The sequence below is a fragment of the Pelodiscus sinensis genome, chromosome 9, assembly GCF_049634645.1.
Source record: "Pelodiscus sinensis isolate JC-2024 chromosome 9, ASM4963464v1, whole genome shotgun sequence".
Lineage (NCBI taxonomy): Eukaryota > Metazoa > Chordata > Testudines > Trionychidae > Pelodiscus > Pelodiscus sinensis.
The window spans coordinates 2,329,118-2,355,049 of record NC_134719.1 but is presented as its reverse complement, the minus strand read 5'-3'; the positions used below and the strand labels follow the sequence as shown (position 1 = coordinate 2,355,049).

Genomic DNA, 25,932 nt, shown 5'->3' with positions numbered 1-25,932 from the left:
AGCACACTACTCAAGAAAGGAAACACGATGTTAAGATCCATGAGGAATAGGATGAAAAATACTAAAACTAAAAGCTGAAAATTTAACAGGAGGGGTGTGTGTGTGTGCGTGCACGCGCGCGCACGGGGGGGGGGAGAGAGACCCACGCTCACCAACTACTTAGTGAGGATGGGGGTAAGAAGAAATTTTCCATATAAGTTGGCTAATCAATAACTGTCAGCTGTACGGTTTCTTGTACATTCTTCTGAAACTTGTGGTAGTCATTGAGTGAAGTCAATGAGACCACTCACATTTTTAATACTGAGCATGATATAGCCTGGGGGATAATCCCAGGCAAGTGGCCCCATCTATCTAACGATAACTAATAGGATGATAACAGGATCACCAGGTCAGGAACACAAGAACATTCCACTTAGCTTCCCTGATGGCAATGAAAGAACTGAGCAGGTGTGTGTGGGGGGGTGCACTGCCCTATGGATGGAGCTGGTGACATCATCCCAGTATTAGCTCGTTTCTGCAGCCCCCCGGGGAACATAGCTTTTTGATACAGTTCCACAGCTCGATGTTACAAGTGTCACTTTCCACAAATGGAAATGCATAGAAACAACCCTCAGAAGAATACAAATTCCAGCACAGCGTTAGGAAACCTCAAAATGTTAATTCCTCTATTCATAACAATGAAGCTAAATTTTTACATTTAACAAACATAACAAAAAATCAGTTCCCCTAGATGTTAATGCATTGGTCAATTAATATACTTTTTTGGTTTCAATTAAAGGTAGCACACACTAACATACTGATTAAGAAACAGGACTGTGTAGCACTTTAAAGACTAACAAGATGGTTTAATAGGTGATGAGCTTTCATGGGCCAGACCCACTTCCTCAGATCAAATAGTGGAAGAAAATTGTCACAACCATATATACCAAAGGATACAAATAAAAAAAATGAACACATATGAAAAGGACAAGTCAAATTACAGAACAGAAGGGGGATGGAGGAGTGGGAAGGAGGGGAGATAAATGTCTACGAGCTAATGATATTAGAGGTGATAATTGTGGAAGCTATCTTTGTAATGGGTAAGATAATTAGCGTCTTTATTCAAATTTGAGTGTAATGTGGTGAATTTAAGCATGAATAACAGTTCAGAGGATTCTCTTTGAAGTGAAGTCTTAAAAGGTCTTTGAAGCAGGATGCAGGTAATCTGATTAAAGACAGCGTTTCTGGCAGCTTTTTGGTAGAAGCGATCATATAAGGCATGAAGAAGGACCATGAAATGCCTATAAATATGATATGCTTAAGGCAGGGGTGCCCAAACTTTTTTCAAAGAGGGCCAGATTTGATGAAGTGAACATGCGTGAGGGCCGACCATTTTGCCTGACATTCTTTGAACCATTAAAATTAAATGCAAATTAACTATTTTATGCAAAGTTTATTGCAAACGGCATACTTTTCATTTTGTCACATGGATGACAAATCTAAACAGGTGTTAAATCACTCTGCCTTTCATATCTGAAGGCCAGATGAAAAAAAAATCCAGGAAGCTGAAATATATGTCAGGAACATTGTAAAGTACATTACATATTATTGGTAATAAAGGTTGTCTGTCAACTTTTAAGTTCAAAAAATATGAACAGGAACATAACACCAAGTATACATGTTGTGTCCAAATATATTTATAACTGATTTAGACCAACTGACATTAACTGAGATTTTACAATGTATTCATCTCAATACATATGGATTCGTTGGGGGCCATAAAAGATAGATATTGCCAAATTACCTGTGGGGCCGTATTAAACCAGAACACGGGCCGCAATTGGCCCGCGGGCCAGACTTTGGACATGCCTGGCTTAAGGTGAGTTTTTGGTTAATTTTTGAGAAACTTCAGCAGCTTTCTTGTTTTCTAATGAAGTAGTAAAAACTGGACATTGTAACATCTCACCATAAGAGGGGCAACCAAGTGAGTTCTGCCAGAAACAAACAAGTCAATAAATACAAAAAAGAATGTAAGCGGAAGCATGATCATCATGCCTGTGTCCATCTTCTTATATATTTTTTAATATTATTGGTAAGGTGCTGTCCTCTATTAAGTATTTACTTCTGCCTCCCACTAATGCTATTCTCCTGGGTACCCAATTGGAAAGGACCTTGCCCTGAGAGACAAGACCTAGAACAGATTGCTGTTTCCTGATAGGCCAGAGAAGTCACTGACGAGCAATGCACAGCAGTCTCTCCACATTGTTCCTAGCCTTGGCCAGCCAAGGGATGAGACATCAGGCCCAGGAATTTAAAATGTGTACAATTCGGATGTTATTTAAAATGTTGGTATCCTTACAGATCTGATAACTCTCAGCATGAGAGTTACTGAAGAAAACAAAGACATCCTATATCAACATGTCTTACAGTTCATGTAGCACTAAAACATTGTCATCATCTTTCTATTATATAAACCTTAAAACTGATACACGTGCGAACACATACAACCCTACTACTTTGGTTCATGAAGTTAGGGTCTCAATGTGTTGATAAATCATGCTAACTGAGAACACAAATTTACGGTTTTCTTTCAATTTTTACAATAGTCTGACATTTGCAATAATGTTTCACGCATCATTATCCCAGCAGTAATAAGTTTTATGTCAGAAAAGAATATCAACTATGTTTGTGAATGTATTCTGGCTACCTCTAGTAGCTTTCTTATCTATAATGAATTAGACACATCACAGGTACATTAACTGGGAACAGACAGTATTAAGAGAGACAGCGATAGAACGACATGGGACTAGCTAGTTTGAAAGATTTGAACAATTTAGTACGAATCATGTAACTAGTCTCTCATTATGTGGTGATTTATAAAGATCATTGGCTACATGTGTAACTACTCACTTCACTTACCTGATCCTCTAGATTTCTATGTATTATACTTAGTTGATCCAAGCATAAATTACCATGTAACCTGCACTGTGGTTTAGAAGATACAGTAATCAATTTCACTCTGCAATAATGTAATATTTACCATGCATTTAAATAGACAACAGTTACTGGGCCACAAGCCTACGCTGATTTCTGCAAACATTAGACAGCACAGCACAGGTCCCTGGCTGAGTTCACTGATTCAGTGTCTTCATCTGGCAGAGTTCTTATAGATCCTATGTGATAATTACTGCTCCTCCATCTCATGGTGAGAGGCACAAAGGGAGATGGCAGCAGAAAATCTTCCTCCCGTGAATGCTTTTTGTGGCACAGAGTACACTGCTATGTAATTTACACATCCCCGTGCTAGCTTTAATGCATCTGGCCAGTGCATAAATGCATGGCAATTACTTAATGCTTCTGCCCTGAGACTAATGTGTTCCTAAAATAAATTGTGTTACGGAGTTCAGTAAGAAAGGGTCAAATTCCAATTGCTCCTGCTTCTCTGCATTTAAGTGCTATCTACATTAGGAAACAGCCCTTTACTGACTACTATTTTTGAGCAGGCTTCCCTCAACCAATTGTAAAAATTGCTTTAACTGCAACTGCAAGCTTGGGATAACACTGTTTCCAGCATTGTTAGAGAAGTGTTCTTTGAGACTTGTTGTAATGGCACTAAATTCTTTTACAACACTAACAGTTTTCACATCCATTCAAGTAGACTCGGTGCTGACTGAACTTTTCTAGCAATGCAACAGTTTCCTACAGCTGAGGAAAAATTCAGTAACAGGAGAAGTTTTGGAAATAGAACTCACACAAGAGTAGTGAAATTAGCACATTCTATCTGTGATGCTTGATAATCTCAGAGTGTAATGGCACAAATACTTCTTCAGTTTAAGTCTCGAAGGTCAGATTTAAAGGAAATACCTATAACCACTCTTGACGGTGTGAGGCTGAACTACAAAAACAGCAGAAAACACAAATGACACGTTTGTGCTCTGACAATTGAGAGAACATGGCAGAAAGGCAATGCATGATGACAAGATCCCAGGAGTGGCGTGCAAGCTCACCTGAGACTGCGAGATCGTGGCCGCATGGCTGGAGAATTACGTCCTTCTTCGTCAGTGATACTCTCGGTACTGAAATGCTTTGTCAGAAAATGAAGTTCATCGGCCGTCGGCTGAAAGGGCAGCTGGTGCAGCTTCTCCTGGGATGAGCATGATGACTGAGTACAAAAAAATATAGAAAAGAAATACACTAAACGCATGCACAGGGGACAGCTCATGAATGGAACAGTGCCAAACACTGAATACTCCAAGAGAAAAGAAGAGTTGTTCACCAGAACAGGTGTCTCTATTTTTAATGACCAGGCTAGCTGGACACTAAAGGGATGGATAACACTAAGGCACTTTGGTCTGGACAATTTTGGGGGCTGGGTAGGAGACTGTAAATTCCCACAACTCCAAGATTGAATCTGATCTTGAAGGTAATTTACTAATGGGAGAAATGGAAGGGAGCAGCTTTAGGAAGGACAAAGAGGTTCCTGAACTGTTCAACAACTTTTCTTTCCCATCTCTTCATGCTCCCCCATTTGAAGAATGTCAGTAGCAGGCAGTAACGTTATGGAGGTGTGTAACAGGAGAAAATTAACACTAACAATCAGCTCTCTTTAGTGTTTGCTACTGTAAACGCCCTATTTCATCTCTCCCCAGATTTACCCACGTGGCTGCTTGCAGCTGAAACGGCAGGAACAAGATCAGTGCAGGTGACTTTGCGGGTGTGTTGTATGCATTGTGTTGTGTGTTGCCATGTTGGTCCCAGGGTATTAGAGATACAAGGTGGGAGTGTCTTTTATTGGACCAACTTCTGCTGGAGAGAGCTCGGTTTTGTCTCCCCCTCATGGTCCAATAATAGGGTTCACCTCATGCACTTGTCTCTCTTTTGCTGGTGTGTGTCATGAACAGGGTTTCCCTTGTTTGGCTGTCACTGAGTGGTGAACAGTTTATTCAGTTAAATGATTTGTGATGCTTACGATGTGTGTATACTGGCATAATACAGTGTACCGAGTAAACATTTTAGCTCCTGAATCCATGGGCAGTGGGAGTTCAATAGAAATTAATGGGAGGCACACTACTGGCAAAAACACAAAAGGTGTCTAAAGTTTGGCGAGAACCTTCACTGAAGAGTAAAAATGAAGTTTCTAGAGTTATCTGCTGTGGAAGATGTTGATGATTTCTAGAAAAAAAAAGTTACCTAGTGCGGCTTTAGAAGTTAAAGCCGGGTGCTGATGATAACCTAAGGCTAATCTGGATTCACTAGGGGAAGAGAGAGGGAATCTTTTGGTGCTGTTAGTACACATAGTTTTTCATGGTTTAGACCAGCTGCATCCAAACTTGCCAGGAGCCTAAAAACTGAACCTAAATTGCAGGAAAAAATAAGAAGAGTGCAGCAGCTGACTACCTCTGATACAGGGCATGTCTAGCTATGGTTCTCCCCCCCCCCCCCGGAAAGGATATATGCAAATTCAGTGCTAATTCACATATCTTCTTCCAATCGCATTTTCAAAAGCGGGTCTTTTGAAAGTGAAAGTAGTCTGTACGCATTTTTTCTGGGGGAAAAAAACCCTTTTTTGAAAGAAGAAAAAAAAAGTGCTCTTCCAAAAAAAAGATTTACACAGTTTTTCAAAAAAGGGGATTTTTCCCCGGGGGGGGGGGGGGGGGGTGGTTAATGTGTCCAGCCTACTTTCACTTTCAAAAGACCGGCTTTCAAAAATGCGATCGGAAGAAGATATGCAAATTAATGCAAAATTTGTGTATCCCCTTTTGAAAAAAACCCATAGTCTAGATGTGCCCACAGTGAAGAATTCTAACGTACTATGTGGTATCCAAGTCTGGCTACCTATATTACAATGGGGAATTGCATGCCGGGATTTATAATCATATGTCTCACAGCTAAACACAAAATGAGGATAAATGTCTTCTAAGAGCACAGTAAGCAGTGGAGTGTTGGTAACGCTGCTAAACACTATTGAACTCCCATAGTTCAGGAAATTCTCTGGTTCAGCACCAGTCAGCTCCAAAGGGTGCCAGATTAGAGAGGTTCAACCTGTAAAAGCTATAGTAATATTAGCTGACTGCTTTTACATTAACTCTAAGTAAATAAATAGCCAATTAGATACTTAAGGAAGTCATGTGGTATTAGATTGTTCAATTGATTTCTCCATGTTCATGTATTTGAGAGTCTGCACCCACATCAGTCATGCACAGCAGTCCCAGGGTGTGTACAGTCAGAAGCAGGCTGCTTCCTTACAGTATTTGACACTTGAAAAGGCAGCAGTTTGCTGAAAAATGGACTTTGTGGCACCAGCAACACAGAAGTTGAAATATACAGAGAGGGAGAGAGATGCAGCTTTTAGTAAGTTCAATACAGCTAAGTGTCTTGCTTTTTGATTCAGCTGGCAGACCTGCAGTCCTTTCACCAAGACCAACACCAGCTGACTCTCAGTAGAGAAATGGCCAGAACACACAGTAACCCAGAGCACCAGAATGGGGACTCTGGCTTGGTCCCAGGCATTCCAGTATTTCACTTGGAGCTGGTTTCTCTCGTTTTAAGAGGAAATAGAATACAATGGATCGAACACACCCATCCGGAGCTTGGGAGTGCCAGATTCTAGTAACACCTGTATCATTAGCTCCCTGTGTTCCTCGGAAAGCCTCAAACCCTTAAGGTACGTCTACGCAGCCCAGGGGAGTCAGCTTCTCAGCAATGGTCGACAGAGTTGGGAATAGCGGGGCTGGCGCTAGCGCTCCAAATGTAGCTGTGTAGACAGTGCTTTGAAGCTGCGGCGTGGGTGGGAGTTCGTTCTCTAACGCTCACCCCCTTCCTGAGATTTTTGCCCATGTTGAAAGGTCTTTCCATTGAACGGCTCTAGTGCCCCCACGCTTCAGAGCAAGGACTTGAAGTTTGGCAAGAGAATAGCCCTTGTGTCAGCAACGTGCTTTTTGCTGTCTGTAAAACTCTGCCCCAAATTTAGCCAAGGTATACATTTTTGAATAATCACACCTCCCTCCTGCTCAGCAGAGACCTCTTTGATGACTGCAGTTAAATCTCCAAAGATTCTGTCCTCGATGAATACACTTGAGCCTCTCACAGCTCCTACTGCCCTTCAGACTGTGCTGCTTCCCTTGCCGGCTCCTACCTGTGACAATGTTGTGCAAACCGTTTCCTCAGAACAACTCAGCACTGCAGGACCAAAGCCAGATTTTCCTAGTAATGGCTGCTCCGAACTAAGATGGGGGTGGGCACTGGCCCAAAGAGCAAAGATCCAGGCCCCCTGTTGCTGCCCAGGCAGGATGCAGACGCTAGAGTTTGAACGAAAAAGTGGTGAAAGCCAAACCCAGGAGAGAAAGGAATAGAACGAACAAAGGAATCTCATGGGATTAGGACTGGAGTGGGGGAATAAGGAGAAACTGACTGGGAGTTAGGGGAGACTGAGATGAGGAGCTGGGAATGGGATAAGGAGCCAAGGGTGGGATGGGCAGGTTGCAGGAAGTGGGGCAGAAGGTCTGTCCAGAGCTTGGAATGGAACCTAAGATTCCTGAGCCTGACCATCTGTCATCGAATATCTGTGAAACTCACTGGTGTCTCATCCCTCCTCCAATGAGGGTCCACATAAAGGATGACAACCTACTATTGCTATCAGTTACTTCCTGAGATCAAGTGGCTCGTCAGTGGGGTGCATATGAAAGTACCAACCCTGTTAATGAACCATGTGGGTGACTATATGATAATATGTCATATCACTTGTTTTTTTCAGTTTTCTTTGGGGAAAAAACCTTAGGAAATTACATTAAAAATTATATTAAAAGATCGTTATTAAGGTTACAAAGTTAAGTGCTCAAGAGCGAGGAAACGCCAGAACTAAGGTGCTTGTGTAAATGGCACAAGGGTCAGAGCAAAGGTCCATCTAGCCCAGTGTCCTGTCTGCCCACAGTGGCCAGTGACAGGTGCCCCAGCGGGAGGGAACAGAACAGGGAATCATCAGGTGATCCCTCCCCCGTCGCCCATTCCCAGATTCTCATTCCTGCCCATCCTGGCTAATTGCCATTCATGGACCTGACCTTCAGGAACTCACCTTGTTCTTTTTTTAATCTTGTTATAATCGTGGCCTTCACAATATCTTCTGGCACAGATTTCCATGGGCTGACTGTGTGTGACAGCCATGATTATAACCAGATTCAAAAAAGAACAAGGTGAGTTCCTGAAGGACAGATCCATCAATGGCGATGTGTGTGGAGGGATACTTCCTTCTGTATGTTGTAAACCTGCTGCCTATTAATTTCATTGGGTGACCCTTAGTTCTTGTGTTATGAGAAAGAGTAACTAGCATCTCTTTACCTACTTCCTCCACACCACCCATAATTTTATAGACCTCAATCATATCCCCCTTAGTTATCTCTTTTTGCAAGCTGAAAAGTCCCAGTTCTATTAATCTTTCCGCATATGAAAACTGTTCCATGCCCCTAATCAATTTTGTTGCCCATTCTGAACCTCTTCCAATTCCAATACATCTTTTTTTGAAATGGGGCAATCACGTCTGCACTTAATTCATACCCCTTGTGCATAAACATTATGACACAGTCTCTCATGTTCTCCCTCCACAAGACCCGTCTCATTCAGTTCACACACTGGACCTGCTCTGGTGATGTCTCAGGGCTATACAGTAAAAGAGACTGTCGTCTGCCTGACACCTGCTTCCTCTGTTGCAGAAGTGGGAAGGTCCATGACGGGGGTGGATGACAATAAAAGAAAGGCTGGTCTGTGGTTAAGACAGCTGAATGCTGCCCTGTTTCTGCTACAGAGTTCCTTTGTGATGTTAGCACCAAACTTTTCACAGACAGTCACTAATTAGGTGTACCTCATTTTCTAGGTGACTGACCCTCGGATCAGATCTGCAGAAGTGTGAAAAACTCACAGCTGCAAATAACACCAGTGGGAGCTGTTCTCTCAACATATAAGATGCTAAGAATTAAGAACACAGCCGCAGCCACACTGGGTTAGACCAATGGTCCGTCAAGCCTAACATCCTGATTGTGACAGTAGCCAGAGCCAGATGCTAGAGAGAGAATGGACAGAAGAGGGAAATTTTGAGTGATCCGTTCCCTGCAGCACCCCTTTGCAGTTAGAGGTTTTGGAACATGAGGTCGCTCCCCTGGCCATCTTGGCTCATACTGATGGACCCATTCTCCATGAACTGATCTAAGAGCTTGGCTACACTTGCCATTTAAAGCAGGAAAAGTCCCTTTTTGCACAAAACCCATGAGAGCCAGGTCTACATTTGCCAATGGCTTTTTGTGGTGAAACACAGACAGTTCACTCACAGCGAGAGGGATGCAGCTCTTACCAGCAATGCGTTTGTGGTGATGTGCAAGTGAAGACACAGTCTTGCTGTATATAGAGCGTTTAGCCTCCACAGGATATCCCTCAGTTACCCAGATGACCACTCTGGCCAGCACCTCTGCTGCTCTGATCCAGGTAAACAGATGTCTGTCCTTCCCCTGCAAGGCCCCGGGACCTTTGAAACTCTCCTTCCTATTTTCTTGGCAAGTGCTCACTTATCTGGCCAGGTGATAATGCTGCTCCATTGAGCAAACGATCCTCTGCTGGTAGCAATGCTGAGCTACTGGAGCTGACCAGTGTTTGGTGAGCGAGGGCTGTGCAGGGACTTAGGATGGCCTGTCATCCCCCCACCCTTCCCATAAAACCTACTGTCAAAATGGAGCAAGCTGCACTGTGAGATAGCTGCCCTCAAGGCACTGCTCTCATCAGCGATGGAAGTGCTGCAACTGTGGAAGTAAGTGACTACACAAATCAGCGCTTTTCTTTTACAGTGAAACTGATGGTGCAAACTCTGCAAGTGTAGGTATAGCCTCATTTTTTTCGGTACCCAGTTAGACTTTTGGTTGTCACAATATCCCAAGGCAAGAAATCCCACAGCTTCGCTGTGTGTTGTGTGAAGAAATACTTCCTTTTGTTTGTTGTAAACTTGCTGCCTATTAACGTCATTGGGTGACCCCAGGTTCTTGTTACGTGAAGGGGATTGGTAAAGATTAGTGGGTATTTTTTACTTAATCTCTCTGCCTCTCTGTTCCTCTACCTGCAAAATGTGGATAAGAATATCTCTCACCTCACAGAGGTTTTGTGGAAATTAATTAATTAATGTCTGTGAAGCACTGAGACACTACTGTGATGAGTACCATAGAAAAGCCCCTAAGGAAATGAATAATTCTGTCTTCAGAGCAGGTTTAAATAGTGAGCAGCAAATAAGCCTTCTGGCCACATATTGTTTAATGAAGATAAAACAAAATTCTCAGTAAACTGCTCATTAAGTGAGCACAGCCCATGTTTTGCATGGAATAGGGCAGGGATACTGTAGGAAAAAATAAAATGTGATCATATAATTAAAGACTAGGACTAGAAGCAATGGGCTTAAACAGCAGCAAGGGAGGTTTAGGTTGGACATTAGGAAAAACTTCCTGTCAGAGTGGTTTAACACTGGAATAAATTGCCTAGGGGAGTTGTAGAATCTCCATCCCTGGAGATATTTAAGAACAGGTTGGGCAGACCTCTATCAGGATGATACTGGGTCCTGCTGTAAGGGCAGGGAGCTGGACTCGATCTCTTGAGGTCCCTTCCAGTTCTAGTGTTCCATGATTCTATAATAATGTATATACACAAAAGGGACAAATTAAGTTTACACAGGCCAATTCTATTCTGGCATTTCCTAATTTCTGAGTGCTTGATTTTGCAACCTCCATAATATTCTTTAAACTGAATTGTCTGTGTAATTTCAAATATAATTTACAGTTAATACACTCTGAGGAGTACGCTTCACGATGAGAACCATCCGACTGCTACATAAGGGAAAAGCGGATGCAGGATTCTTATGATTTATGATAATGGTACATTAGGCTTCTGGTGAGACCATAGTACGGTAAGTGGTGAAGTCTAGACTCCTTCAAGTCATGTGTCTAAGGCAAATGTATAATGAAGGTACAGCCGCTTTCAGAGACTCAAACTATTATCAAGTTATATCACAGGCGTATGTTATCCCCTTTCCTCCAAGACAGCATGTTTATAGAGAACTCTTCTACTTTTTGGCAGCTAATGTTCAAAAGTGGACAAGAATTTCACTTCTGGTTGAGAAGTAGCTGAAAGCCCGCTAATGATCAAGGATTCCATCTCCAAGTGCTGACTCTACTGGGGCAACGGAGGCAAACGCGGCAGAGGGAATGGCACTAATGCTGAAGGCCAAGAGGTGGTAAGAGCCAGGAAGTGGGGGTGGGGGGGGATCTCCCCCACACAACTGATCATTTAAACAATTTGAAAGCAAACAGTATGTGAACTAAAAGGTTGACAAAACAATGAAAAATTACTGCCCGTTTAGCAAGGATGTAAAAGTTGATGGGTTCGGGTGTATTTAAAGAAACAGAATTATCTGAACAAGTCTTTGCAGCTTACGGAAACGGTTGAACTGGGAGTGTTTGTTCCATATCCAGAGGAAGGAAGAGAGGCCAGGGACCAGCGGCGCCCATCGGTTCTGGGGAAAAGAAGCAAGAGAGTTTATTTTGGATACCATCTAAAATCCTGTTTAATCAATTAACTGGTTAAAAATTATGTTTCACTGGTTAGCTGCTTTGGGTTGGGGTGCCCCGCCCATCGCTGCCAGGCTGGAATGCCCTGCTCTGGACGGGACGGGCCCCCGTACACTGGAGTGCCCCGGCCTGCGGCGTGCTGCTCCAGCTGGCTGAGCAGCCCCCTGCTCACAACGGCCCCCTACGGGCTGGAGCAGTCCCCTGCCCTACCTCTACTATTACCTGTTTACATCCCTACTCCAAGCAGCACTTATAATACCACATTATAATCAAATATACTTGTATTGGAACAGTAACTTGCTATTCTCTAAGGATCGCCTTCCTCACTACTATTTTACAGTCTTAGTAGCAATTTTCTTTCTTTTATTTGTAACTCATGGAAATGTCTCCTCACCGCTTAAAAAAGCTGCTAAAGAAAAAAATGTGTCTGACACCAAAGAGCTACCGAGGCATACTAGAAACGCGGCAGAAAAGGTGGTATCATTTTTAGCAGCAAACCTGTAAAAATGAAAAATGTAATTGTTTCAAAAAGAGTTATCAATTTCCCTCAAAAAAAACCTCAGGGATGGACAATGCTGTGTTCATTTAGCTCTATCTAGTTGTCTCTGTCTCCTGTTCAACCTCATAGCATCTTATTCCATTCACATTGCACTCTGGGATGGAGGATAATGGGTTTCCACCTCATCCTCCACATCATTAAAACGACCACCATTTATGAATATTTCTGGTACAAGTGTTATTTATCCCAATCAGGGGCAAGTTATCAATACCTGTTCACATCAGTTGGAAGTGAATTAAAAAAGTAAGAGCTTTTCAAACAATTTAGATAAGACTTCTTGGGGTTTTTTGGTGCAGTTTATATATAGTAAACTTGTATGTGACAAGATGTTTTGTTATTAGTGGAGGACCAAACTATGGAACTTTCTTTATATGGAGTGATGGCCATCTCTCCATTATCCACACACTTAGGGCACCTAGCTCAGGAAGGCTGTTACAGCATGTACTTGAAGTTAAGCACATGCTTTAGGGGGGAGGCATAGCTCAGTGGTTTGAGCATTGGCCTGCTAAACCCAGGGTTGTGAGCTCAATCCTTGAGAGGACCATTTAGGGATTTGGGGCAATAATTTGTCAGGGATGGTACTGGGTCCTGCTGTGAAAACAGCAGACTGGACTTGATGACCTTTCAAGGTCCCTTCCAGTTCTAAGAGATAGGCAATCTCCATTAATTTAATTTAGGTTTTTTTTTTCCTGAATAAGGATTCTTTCCTGGACTATGGCCTTCTTATACGGACATGTACCTCTCCACGAGGTAACAAAATTATCTGAATACCAGAGAGGCAAATAAATATATTTATTTCTGAAAGATTAAGCAAAAAAGGGTCATGCTTCATGCACAAAATCATATATGTTTAAGCTTTAGAACCAATTGCTATTCATGCATGCCTTACTTAAAACCGCATGTAGACATAGGGTGTTGCTAGCAAGAGACCAAGAGAATTCTCCCCCCATATATTACAGCACCTTCTTGTTATATTCCTGAAAAATTCTGAATCCTTGTACATTACAGAAGATTCTTGCTGTCTCCATAAAAGCAAATGTAAAGAGACCATGTGAATTATTTGACTACATGATCTGGTAGCAGACCAGCCACTGGACTGGGATTTAGGAGATCTGTGTTCAGGTCCTGGTTCAGAGAGACTTTCTATGTGACATTATGCAAGTCACTTAACCTACTCTGTGACTCGGTTCCTTCATATACAAAATGAGGATAACAAGTCTTTCCTATTTCACAAGATTTCTGAGGGGATAAAATCCATTCAGGATTGAGAGAGACTCAAACACTATTGCAATGAGAGACTTGTAAGCAGACAGACATATTACAGAAGAGATTTTAGAAAGCACATATATTATTGAACAGATGCATAGTGATAAAGGGTGTGCCACATTTTTCTCTTTGTAGGATTTCCATATTTTGATTGCACAGATGTAAAAATTTCCCACTCCCCTTCACTCCACTTAAACCATCCTAAGATGACACGTCTCAGTTCTTGGAGCCATTTCCACAAAATCTGATGCATCATTGAGAAGCGTATGAAGCAATCGACGTAATGAATGCCAGCTGTGTATCTTGCCAACAAAGAGCTGCAATATGAAACTAGCAAAATTTTGGTTTCAAAAATTCAAGGAAGTCAGCAAGATTTTCCAAGAAAATTACTTCCTCAATTAGCAAAATGTTTCAAAATTATTTAAATGTGTAAAATAAGAGGAATAGATATATCTTTAAAAAGTGATGCAGTACGGATTTAGGTAGGGATGCGGGGGGGGGGGGGGAGAAAACTAAGTAATTTATTTCATTTTGCAATAATTCCTTTGAGACAATGAAATGTCGGCAAAACAAGCAACTCTGGCGAAACATAACCTACTAAAATGTCATTCTAAAAAAAAGTGCATTTGTGGCAGTTGTGCTAATATCACACAATGTAGACTAGATCAACTTTGCTCTGGCAAATTGTTGTGTGAACAAAGCATTTTCTACGGGAGGGATTCCTGATAATTGTAAGTTGCTATACAAGGACTCCAAATGTTTACTCTCAAAAAATAAAAGCTGAATGCCTAAATGGGTTTGTTATAGCACAAACTCATTAGCAGCATAACATAATACAATCATGCAAAAGCATTACATACACACAGCAGCAATATATATCTGATATATCCTTTACCTGTCTGCTCTGTGTCCATGGCTGAATTGAAGAAATTGTGCAGTTACAGTAAGGGAGGGAAAAATAAATATTGTGAATGTGATTTCTGGAAAACCAGTAACAAAGATGACTATTGATCATTACAGTCACTTTTGCTGAATTTCTCACAACACTGTATGGATTTAAGTGGACACCTCCGTCACACTGGAAGAAATCTGAATATACTGACTCTGTGGGTTTGAAACGTACTCACTGAATGCTCATCAACGGCCTAACGACGGATTTTTGATTAATCACTATTTAAAACAGAGCAGCTCTGCACTATATAGTGGTGAACCTATTGGCTTTAAAGCTAGCATGGTGTTTTCTCAACCAACACTGCATTGTTTTCCAGTGTGCCCAAAGGATCAACTGGTTACTGGTCTGCACAGTGGGAAGAGGACCCATTAATCTGCAGAAGAGGATCACCTCTGAAGAGAACAGATCAAATGGATGATCTCTAGGGCCCACACACCAGTGGCACAATATTTGGGCGAGAAGGGAAATTCAGCTCCGAGAAGATAAGGCAGCACAGCACTCTCCAGTGTATCAGGGCTCAGCAGTTCTGTTGGCAGCACAACCAGGTGACCCACTAAATATAGCTGTACCAGTGGTGCCAGGACAACTAAACCCAGACCATAAGGAGTCAGTGCTACTGATAGCCTGGCTGTTTTCAATGCTGCTGCTATTTCTCTCTGTCCCCTTTTTATTTTGTTTGCTCCTTGCTCAAGTAAAATGTTTGAAACAATTTTATATTTTAAACGCAGCATCAACACACAACTGAAACAAAATTCAAATGTGTTTGGGGAAAGCGATAGAGAACGATGTTCTGAGCCTACCAAATTTCCTATTTTTTCCTTTTTTAATTTCCTTCCTTGAAGGCTGAAAGGTAATGGCAACCCTCTCTTATCTGTGGAAGTCTCCCCGCTTCTGTGTCTCAGAGGGATTTATTAGAGCAGTGGTTCCCAAACTTTTTGCGGCTATGGAGCTCTTTTCAGTCTGTTAAAATTTTATTCCCCCACCCAAGGGGAGCAGCACATAGTGGCAGCCAGCACGTCCCTTGGCCCGCACTGCTTCCTCAGCTCCTGCCCGCTCTGTCCCCTACCTATCCACGGAGGATATGGAAAGGGGGCTCTCGTGGCCAAAGGCAGCTCCTGCACCGGCACTCCGCCCTTGGCTGGGCAAAGGGCCCCGGGAAGGGAAAAGCAAGGAAAGGAAAAGAAAAGTAAGGATCTGGCCCACCATAGGACTGGGAGGAGAAGAGGGTTGGAGCGTAAACGGCAGCGCAGCTGGTGGAGGGAGGAGGGACGGTGCCTCCTGAAGTATCACGATCCCATCCCAAGGGTGGGAGGCAGCCTGCGGCCGGTCACGAACGATGAGCCCCGGGTGAGAATTGCCTGGCAGAAAGTCCCAGTTGCACAGTGGGCCCGATCCTTACTTTTCCTTTCCTTTCCTAAACATTCTGCAGACCCCGTACAGTACTGTCACGGACACCAGGGGTCCACAGGCCACTGTACTAGAGCAAAGTGATACATATCACTTCCTCTTCCCCATTTCTTATGGCGTTCAAGAGCCTTTTTTGCCCAACTTCCAGCCCCTTCTTTTCAGGGATGGACTTTGATCCCTGCTTCTATTTCTATACTCGTTTCACAGCACCTTTCTTCTGAAAAAATCCAAGGTGCCGGGCACCTGAAACCCCTATACGGGGTCTATAAAAACTTTATTGGGATTTACTCACCACCATTTGCATCTGGAACCCCAACTTAGAAGTACTTCTAGCATAATGAAATTGGATGGGAAACCACGAAACCTCAGTTCTACCTAGCTCAGAAACGGTCTCCCTCTGTGCAAGTCACTTCATGTCTCTGTGCCTTTGTTCTCCTTCCAATACTTCTTCTGGCTTGCTTACTCAGACTCTATGCTCCTTAGGGAAAGGCGCATAATTATGTGGCCCATATAGAACCTAACTCAACTGCACTCCAATGTCAGCTGGAGTTTCTTGGCCCTACTGATATATATTATATATTGTTGCATGGGGCAGAATGTTGATATTGAAGTAAATATCTTGTGAAAACATTGGCAGCATCTGCTAGGGGCTGGTTCAAGTTAAAAACCAGAAAAACAGGGATGTAAAAGGTTAACTGGTAAACAGGTCCAGTTGACTGGGGCAGCTCCCTACCCGCCATGGACAGGGGCAGCTCTGGACGGGCTGGATCAGCCTCCCCGCCAGTCCCCTCTTTAATCAGTTAACTGGTTAAAATGATGTTTAATCAGTTAACCAATCAAATGGGATTTTACATCCCGAATACAATGTATCGCTCTCAGAGGCTGGGCTGATAAAAGGTTTGCTGTCTGTTTTGAAAAAGGCTTTAAAAGCAGTATTGTTAACATTGTTGTAACAGCCAACTACTGCAGCAAGTTATGTCTTCAGTTTTATCGACAGCTTTCCTTCATGTAGTCCTGGAACCAGACCCCAAACTGCGTCAAGTGGCATGATTCAGGTGACTTTGATGCAACTACAGCTATTTACACCTGCTTGGGATCTGACCTCTTTAAAACAGGAATGCATTTAAATCATTTGCATTTTTAATCAGTAGCTACCATGTACTAAGGACTTTTTCCCCTCCTGCCTGCTGCCTCCTCTTCCTCTTCTTATCCCCGGTATATTAGGTATCATTCCATATAATTAACACGAGACCATGAAATCTGTGACTAACTGTGCTTCCTTATGCAAAGCCTGATAAAGAGCATAAAGCCTGCTGCTAGCATTACACTGAGGTGCAGGAGGTGGGAGGCAACTCAGTTGACTCACAATGGTTTTCCTTGAATTATCTGACAGTCAAGACCATATCCTGGGGCAATCTTTGACTTCTCCCTCCCCCTAACCCATATATTGCAACTTCCTTCCTTCAAAGCATTTCCAATGTCCACCCATCATTCCCATTTCAGACCTCATCTCCCATCTTGATTCCCACTACCTCCGCTTCTCTGGCAAACACCCAGATGGTTTCTTTCAGTCCAAGCGAAATGCAGCTTCTAGGATCACCCTCCTCATACATGAATCTGTGCTTGCTACACTCTGTGTATCTCCCTGCCCCCGACATACACCACATCAGGTTCAGTCTTCTCCTTGATATCAAGGCCCAACATTTATCTGTTCTTTGATACTTATCCAACCCTGTGTCTTTGTGTATTACGACCCCTCGCATCTACTCTATGCCCGCTATTCTGCTATGGATGCTAAATTCAATGCCTCATTTGTGTGTTTCATTCATGATTGTCTTCACACCTTCTCGGCTGTTCTCTTACACCCATCACCATGGTATCTGAGCTCCTTCCAAAAGCTCATTACATGATGTGACTAGCAGCTGTTATGTGAAGTTCCCCACACTACCAACTACATATGGAACTCTTTTCCTAAACTTGTCTCCAAGGCAACTGCTCTCCACATTTAAATCCCTCTGTATTATGCTAGTGAAACACTGTGCTGTCCCTTTGTAAATGTAAAATTAGTACTAAATTTAACCCATTACCTCTATCTCCTTACGATAGCAATATTGCTAATGGTTATTGTTTCCTTGTCATGACCAAAGACTGGGACCACAGAGAAAAAGGCAAAGGTTTACATCTGGGTGTGGGAACCGCAGGCTCAGGGGGGGGGGGGGGTGGATGTGGCCCCCGGCTTGCCTGGATCCAGCCCCCAAGGCTCAGGGCTCCCCCCCTCAGCACTGGGGAGCCTATGCCTACTGCAGGACTAGAATACACAAAATATACTAGCCTAGACCCCAGTAGGTTCTGGTGTGTGAAGGGAAGTGAGGAGTGTCTTTCTCCTTCTGGGTCAGGGGCCACATCAGTGAGGGGTTGGGTTTTGGGTTGTTGTTTTTTTTTTGGGTGGGGAGGGCTTCTCACTTGTGTGCAGGCCCCAACTGATTTTTCTGTGGGTCAGCAGCCCCCAACCCCAAAAAAGATTCCCCAGTCCTGGTTTACATGGAAAATTCAGAGCATTTCATTTTAAACTAATATAGCAAAAAGAAAATTAAATGTTGGGCACAGCAAAGAGATCAAAAATTAATGAATAAATATGTTGAATTTGACTGGCTTTGCAAACAAATAGATTTGTTTAGAAAAGAGAACTTCAGGATCCCTGAAAACATACTTCATCTCCCATAAGACGTGTTACCTGAAAGAGTGCTATGGAAGTGCAGTTAAACGTTAAAGCAAACAAGGAATCTAATAAACCGTGTGTCTCATCACCTTTTTCATCTTGTTTTATTCCACCCTTTGTTCTCCAACCCTGTCTCTGAATCCCCACCAGTGCTAGGAAAGCGCTTTCCAGTAGCACCCAAACTGTGCAACTGCAAGCTAAACAAAACACAATAGATAATGACAATGGAGTGACAATCGGTACCTGTAGAGAAGACCCAGGAATGTTGAAGACATTTCTAGATTCTAACATTACAGTCTAATCGGAATCTGAACAGAACCTAAAAACCTGTAAATCAGTGTTTCTCAAAATAGTCCGCGGACCCACTGAGAACGCTGCTCCCGGGCTGCTCCCGTTTGTTTACAGCCCGGGTCACGCGGCTTCCTGCAGCGTCCCTTGGCTGCAAACAGCGAACTGTAGCCAATGGGAGCCGTAAGGCTCCATGGCTGCAGAGCCAGTAAGTAAACAAACCGGAATGGCGGTAGCAGCTCTCTCAGAGTGGGTGCGCAGACCACTTTAAGAAACTCTGCTCTAAATAGCAGCTACTTTCCAGAGTAGAAAATATGCACTACACTCAGGTAGTTTTCATGTGCCAATCGTGAGAAAAAGTGTGCTAACTTACCTGCGGGCAGGTACAAAGGAAAAATGAGCAGGTGCATTAGGAGAGAAATTCCTGGGACTATCCAAAGGACTGCCACCTGTTTGAGAAAGTAGAGAATATTTTCATTTGTGTTACATTCACAACAAACCTTTTTCTTGTCACATAAGAGCAAGTTGGTATGCTATATGAATGGTTTTGATTTACACATAACCTAGACTTTAGATCTTTGAACATTTTAAAAGCTTGTTAAATATTTTTTTTGTTATGAAAATAATGGAAAATTGATTCTTTTCCCTCTACCAAATCAGTGTTTCTCCTTACTTTTGTAGAATGCAATTTACAATGTGTATTTTCCAGTTTAAATGGTTAAAAAAATAAGTAACATAAAATGCACCAACTATACATAATATATTTGTTCTTGGATTTAAAAAAATATATTTTTATGTATGTGTTGATATAATACTAGCAACAAGAAATGATAGAAATGAAGCTGATGATGTATTAAAGAGGATTTCTAAGGAAGTACTTCTGTTCTCCCAACATGAGATGCATTGGTACAGGCTGCACTCTAACAAAATGTATTGTACAGCACAATTTTGGAAACCTAGCATTGTGTTCATTGCTGTGAATATATTCCTATGAGACTGCTCATGGTAGCAAAAGAGTACACTCACGACTAAAAGCTTGCAGGACTGGATCATAAGACAAATGAGGCATTTTAAAAAACTCTTTGCCCATCAACTTACATTTACCTTAATTTCCAATGTCCTGAGATACAGTACAGGTTGGATCTCCTCATCCAGCACCCTTGGGACCTGACCAGTCCCGAATGAGGGGATTTGGCAGACCAGGGCAGGTCCCTCCCAGCATGACTCCTTGTGCCCTGCTGCCACCAGCTAGGGCTCCAGCCTTGCCCCACTTCTGCCTGCCCAGCTGTGGCTGCTTAGGCTAGAGCTCTCTTGCGGCTGGCCCCCGAGCACCTTAGCTGGAGCTCCGTGGCCAGGGCCAGCCTCCTGCTACTGCCCAGCTGCAGGGGCCAGAGCTGCCTGCCCTTCTACATCTCCCTCTCCCCCCAACAGGGGGCTCCTGGCTGGGTCACTGGCCCCCTACCCCATTACCTGACCTCCCTATACCTGGGCTCTCTGGTCCAGGAACATCTGTGGTCCTGCTGGACCATGGATGTTGCAGACTAAAGCATCCCAATTAAGGGAGATACAACCTATATTTATTACATACACCTTTGTATTCCCAAAAATGAAAATCCCAATGTGTTAGTAAGCTGAAAGAAAAGATCAAGAATACAAAAATCTTGACTATGTAGCAGCAGCATTTTTCTTCTTGCCTCTGTTATATGATGTAGCAACACACAGTTTCTATGTGATGTATTAAAGATGTATTTAATTTTAAAGGTAAGCGTAGAAAATCTCTATAAAATCTGAAATGATTTAACAACTAAAAGCTGAAACCCAATGAAATTAAAAGTTCCCCAAAATACACTACAGGCTCCACAGCATTTAGTCACTTCACTGGGTCTACTCAAGAATGGGCACATGCGTAAATGGTTTGCCCAATTCAGGTCCTTAATCCCAACAGAAAATACAGACCAGATGCTACCAAAAACTAGTAGCATTTTCTTTGCACAGAGTAAAATGATATTAGAGTTATGGCAACAGGCCAAACAAGCATGAATTGCTACAAGGACGAGATATGTGGTAGCTGGAAATGTTCTCAGTATAATTCAGAATTAAAATCTCACACTGGGTGACAGCTTGTGACGGCGTGTCGGGGGGTCCTCGACCCTGCACCCCCATCCGCAGCCAGATGTGACTCTCAGCCAGCTGGTAGATCAGAAGGTTTACTGGTTCACAGCGTAGCTTAGGAACGACGTTAGCACAGGTACGCAAGGCAGGCAGCAGTATTCCTCTTGGGGAGCAAGTGGCTCCCAGGTCCCTCACCTCCTTTTCCTGCTCTCAGCCTCCTCACCCCTCCTAGCTCAGTGGAGACTGACCCAATTCTCGGGCCTAGTTCCCAGCCTGGGACAGCCCCCGCCTGTATCTTTTATCTCTCTTCCTGTGAAAGAGTTATCTTAAGTCTGGCCCTCAGGTGTCTGGGCCCAACACACATCTGGAGTGAGCCATCAGGAATCACACACAACACAATACAGCAGTGGTCACCAGCCGGTAGATTGGGATCTACTGGTAGATCTTGGAGCCTCTGACAGGTGATCTTGACCGGTTTGGCTAGGAGGCTCTGAAGTGCCTGCACTTCCGCTGCCCCTCCCCTCATTGCCCCACTGCTCCTGTCCAGAGCCTCAGAACTGCCCCCTGGGAGCCTCCTGCTTCTTGTGCAGAGGGGGCAGAGAGGCGTTGATGTCTCTCCGTCCCCCTCCCCTGTACTTCATCTTCACAGATTAAGGAGGGCGGGGCCTCAGCGAAGGGGTGGAGCAGGGGTTTGAGGCAGATTCTGGACTGACAAATTCAAAAAGTGATGTTGCGCTTAAAAAGATTGGAGACGACCCCTCTATGTGTCACAGCTACAGGTGTTAAAATGATTATTTGTTAAGAATACAGGTATTTCAGCCATCAGGCATCTCAAAGGGCTTAACTTCAGTGGGATCGGCAAGTGCTCAGCACCCTAAAAATTGAGCTATTACTATTCATTTATCAAAGCCTCCCCCTTCAGCAAAGCACTAAAATACATAGACATCAATGGAATTTCAATGTGCTTAATTGCTTTGCTGAACAAAGATAGATTTACCCCTCATCCAAAATTATGGAAAAGTTAGATCAACTGTCCAGGAACTAAGACTTCACAGTTTAGGCAAAAAATGATTTAACTAGCAAACTGAAAGCGCTAGCAAGAGCGTCCCAGTTTGAGGCTGTATGATGCTTTTCACTTGTCAGCAGCCACATGGGGTGATCGGCACAGACAAGTTCACTGCATTCTCCACACTGCTTGTGGCTCGTTTGGCCAGCTGTCCTTGGGCAGACGCAGAGACCAGATGGGTTTCTACTCACTCCATTATTTTAGTGTACAGCAAAGTTACAAGTTTATGCTCCCAAGGCTTGTCTTTTGAAAGCGCTTCCTTTGAGGGTGGGGACTGAGATCCAATTCCGAATGATCACTTTGTGAGAAGTGTTCACTAACAGGTGACATTGTTTGTCTTATTTTCCTGCCCATTCGAAAGTCTAACCATTGGTTTCACCCATACAGTTTCTATTGGGGCACTGAGTATACTGGATGAGGGACATCACACGTGTAGGGCCCATGGATCTTAAAAGGTGTGTTGATCATTATAACGATGGGAGATAAGTCTGATGATCCTGGGTCTATTGTTCTGGAAGGATCAAGTGAAGCGATGGGCAACCTAGGCTGGTGAGGGGGCCACATGAGTAGCCCTCCATCTCAGTGGGCTGCAAGATTGTCATAACCTAGAATTTCTCCCAGTTTGAGGTAGTTCTGCTAACTGCATGTGCGTACCTAGATTTTGTGGAGTGTAGGGATGTTAAGAGGTGGGTAAATGAATAACTGTGTAGTCGATACTATTTGTATCAATTACATGATTCATCGATAAAAGAAAGTGCTCTGTCCCGGCTCGTGCCAGACCAGGAGATACCCTGTCTGCGGCTCTGCAGTTTAAATGTAGTATGAGCCAGGTGTGCAGATACATTTAAACTGCAAAGGCACAGCGGGGTAGGTCCTGGACCAGTGCGTGTCAGGACAGAGCTGGGACCGCTGTGGCTCTGCATTTTAAATGCAGCCACCTGACTCTTACTACATTTAAAATGCAGAGCCACAGCGGTGGTAGCTCACAGACCCGGCTCATGCCGGTCCAGGACGCTGCACCTCTTACTACATTTACAATGCAGAGCTGCAGCAGTCCTGCACTGGCGTGGGCCAGGACTGCTCAATTCTAGCTTGTGCTACGTCCAGCAGCCCCTGTTTGTGGCAGCCAGACTGGCCGCAAGCAGAAGGTGTTCTGGCAGCAGCCTCTGTCCGCAGGCCCAGTTCCCCATTGGGACCACCCCCACGAACAGGAGCTGCTTCACGGCAGCCTCCCCTACCCCCACACTCATCAACATCACGGAGCAGGCAGCACCGCGGAGACGGTGCTGGGGGAAACTGGCTTTTAAGCCAGCGCCCCCTGGCACTGGTTCCTGTCCGGTCCCCTTCCCCCGGCCATTGCTGCCTCTGATACAGACACATCCCTAGTCGGGTGTCCAACTTTACGAATGTGGATGAGGCGTAAACAGGTGCTTAAAACTCAGCACAAGTATTTTGCTCAACTTAAGCCAATGTACAGTCACACTTTATTTCAGTACATAGAACAGTCCACAGACACCTGCTCTTATGTCTTCTCTCCACAAACTCATGCTGCAGGAGGGCACATTAGTGCAGGCAGCGAGCTGGCCACCAACCACAGCTATGTACCCTGAGAGTATGCTATTTGTACTTTGCTAGCAGGCACAGATTAAAGCAGCCACCCAGCTGTTGTAACCTGCTCCTGCAGCTGGCCAGAGAATCAGAATAATTGGACACCCTGGCAATTCTTCACTCTGCAGCTCCCAGAATGCATTGGACAAAATAATGAGTAACAGTCTCCTTTGTAGGGGTTACGATCCATTATTTTCAAGAGCTGACCAAGTGGACAGTGCAGTACAAGACAGAATACACACATTCCTGGCCCAAAAGAGCACGTAACTAAACACAGTAGATTAAACAGAATGCCCTGGAAACTTAGCAGAAATGAACAGCCAGGCTAATCCTGTTGACTTGCTCAGGCAGGTGGGAGGTTGAGGGGAGTATTTTAGTTTGGGGGAAGATCTGGGGAAGTGTTCAAATCAAGAAGTGCAGATATTGAAACAGAATGCATTAAGCGGTCCCTCAATTTTCTATCTAAATCTTGGGACAGATATGGTGTCAATTTCAGACATTTCAAAATTACCTGTGAGTATCGAGATGACGATTTCCAGTCACACATACATAAGCCTACATCTCATCTATGCTGCCCTGCAGTTTGGACCAGGAGCGTGTGAATAGCAATGCACACCAAAGCTTTGTGCTGTCCCTTACCCATACATACACACAACAGGTGTGAACTGAAAAGACTGATTGTGCTTAGCCAAACTACTCACCATGCTAGCAAAACATTCTCACGTTATTGGTGTAACTGAAATACAGATTACTGGCAATGCTTCACATTTTGCTAAATGACATTTTCTTTCAATTTTCCTATATTGATAGAATACTTTCACATTCTCCAGAATCATTGTGCCTAGAGAATTTAAAAACTGTTTTACTAAATTGTACCCATCCCATGTTTTCCACTATAGAAAACTATGTATTTGTATAATAAACTGTATCAACTAGAAAATACTTTCAGCTCTCCACCACTTTCACGTACGTTCATCGACCATACTTCTGGAAAACGTAGGTCTTGTAGATCAGTATTTCTTGACCTTTTTGATACCAGGGACTGGCTTGTTGTTTCTTAAACTCTCTCTGGGAGATTTCATGGACCAGTACCACTCCATGGACCGGTCATTGAGAGAGACTCTTGTAGGTAATGTATTAAATTCCACTGAGCACTTAAATTGTTGTAGATTTCATATTCTTTTCTAAATAAGTTTCCATGGATCTGGAAATGTATATAGTTGAGTGCAATGAAGAACTGAAGAGAATCTCAGCAGATTTGAAATGCTTCATAACAGTTAAGCTTCCTCTCAGACATAATTTGCATTGATACAAAAATATAGTCAAGAGTCTGATGAGCAGTATTAGCTCTTGGTACTTTGTTAAAGGTTATTCTCCCCTCATTCACACCTCGATCAAACTGTTTGCTACTGATATTGAATTTTAATTCTACAAAATTGTTTACAAGTTTAGATCCTACCCATGAATGGCCATTGTAATCTGGCAAAAGAGAGGATTTTGACATTTAAAAAATATTGTATGGATACAATAATTGAACCTTTTTTCATACTAGTTTCTGTGCCTGACACTTAAGGAACTCTGCTAAGAATGGCTCGTTATCCTACTATATGTCCTATAATGCTTTTTTAACATTTCCTTTGTGTTACAAAAAATAGTACTATTTCTATTAATCCATAATTTATTTTGCTTCCCTGACCCACTCCTCACCAAGTTGTGATTCAATCACTTAGCATGGAAGATCTGAGAGGAGTCAGATAAAAGATGATCAGTAAATATTTCCAGGAACAAGCTAGGGAATATATTTATTGCATGACAGAAACTGGATGAATTACTAATGTAACTTCTAAAATCACTTTTGCAGTTTAACAATGGGGATCTCTGTACTTTACAAGCAATGGCAGAAGCCATTCTATGTTTCTGAAGCTCAGTGGGGAGGAGGGGGGAACTGTTACAAAATGTCAGATTTTGAAATGCAAAAGTCAAAGCTATTTAACATTTTTGTGCCTGCAACAGTAAATTAGCCAAATTGCACATATTTAATATTTTATATTACTGTGTGTAGCAGGGATGTTAAAAAGCAGTTAATTAAGTAACCATGTAATGGCTGAAAATCTAGCAGTTACACGGTTACACACTGCAGAGTTGGCAGCACAGCTGGCTCTCCAGGAGTGGGACTGGCAGACAGTGTGTGCCAGTTGCCAGTTCCCGCTGCTGACCCACTCCTGGGGAGCAGGCTGCGCTGCGGGCTTTGCAGTGTAAGTTTTACACTGCAGAGCCCACAATGCAGGGTGGCAGCCAGCTCCCTGAGAGCTGGCTTTTAAGCCGGCTCCCGCCTGCAGTCCCGCTCCTAGGAAGCTAGCTGCTTCCCTGACGCTGCTGCCTCTG

General features: G+C 43.3%; 1 protein-coding gene across 10 annotated transcripts in view; it reads right to left on the bottom strand.

The window, feature by feature from the left end:
- Nucleotides 1-25,932, bottom strand: part of MAST2 (microtubule associated serine/threonine kinase 2) — a 309,029-nt gene that overhangs the window by 63,915 nt on the left and 219,182 nt on the right. For 8 of the 10 annotated variants that reach the window (XM_075935888.1, XM_075935891.1, XM_075935890.1 and 5 more), the window contains 4 exons: nt 19,135-19,210; nt 14,291-14,311; nt 11,437-11,515; nt 3,987-4,141 (listed from right to left, as the gene is read on the bottom strand). In XM_075935888.1, coding sequence (XP_075792003.1) covers nt 3,987-4,141; nt 11,437-11,515; nt 14,291-14,311; nt 19,135-19,210 — 331 coding nt within the window. The remainder of the gene's footprint in view (nt 1-3,986; nt 4,142-11,436; nt 11,516-14,290; nt 14,312-19,134; nt 19,211-25,932) is intronic. The other 2 variants (XM_075935889.1, XM_075935892.1) reach the window with 1 other exon arrangement.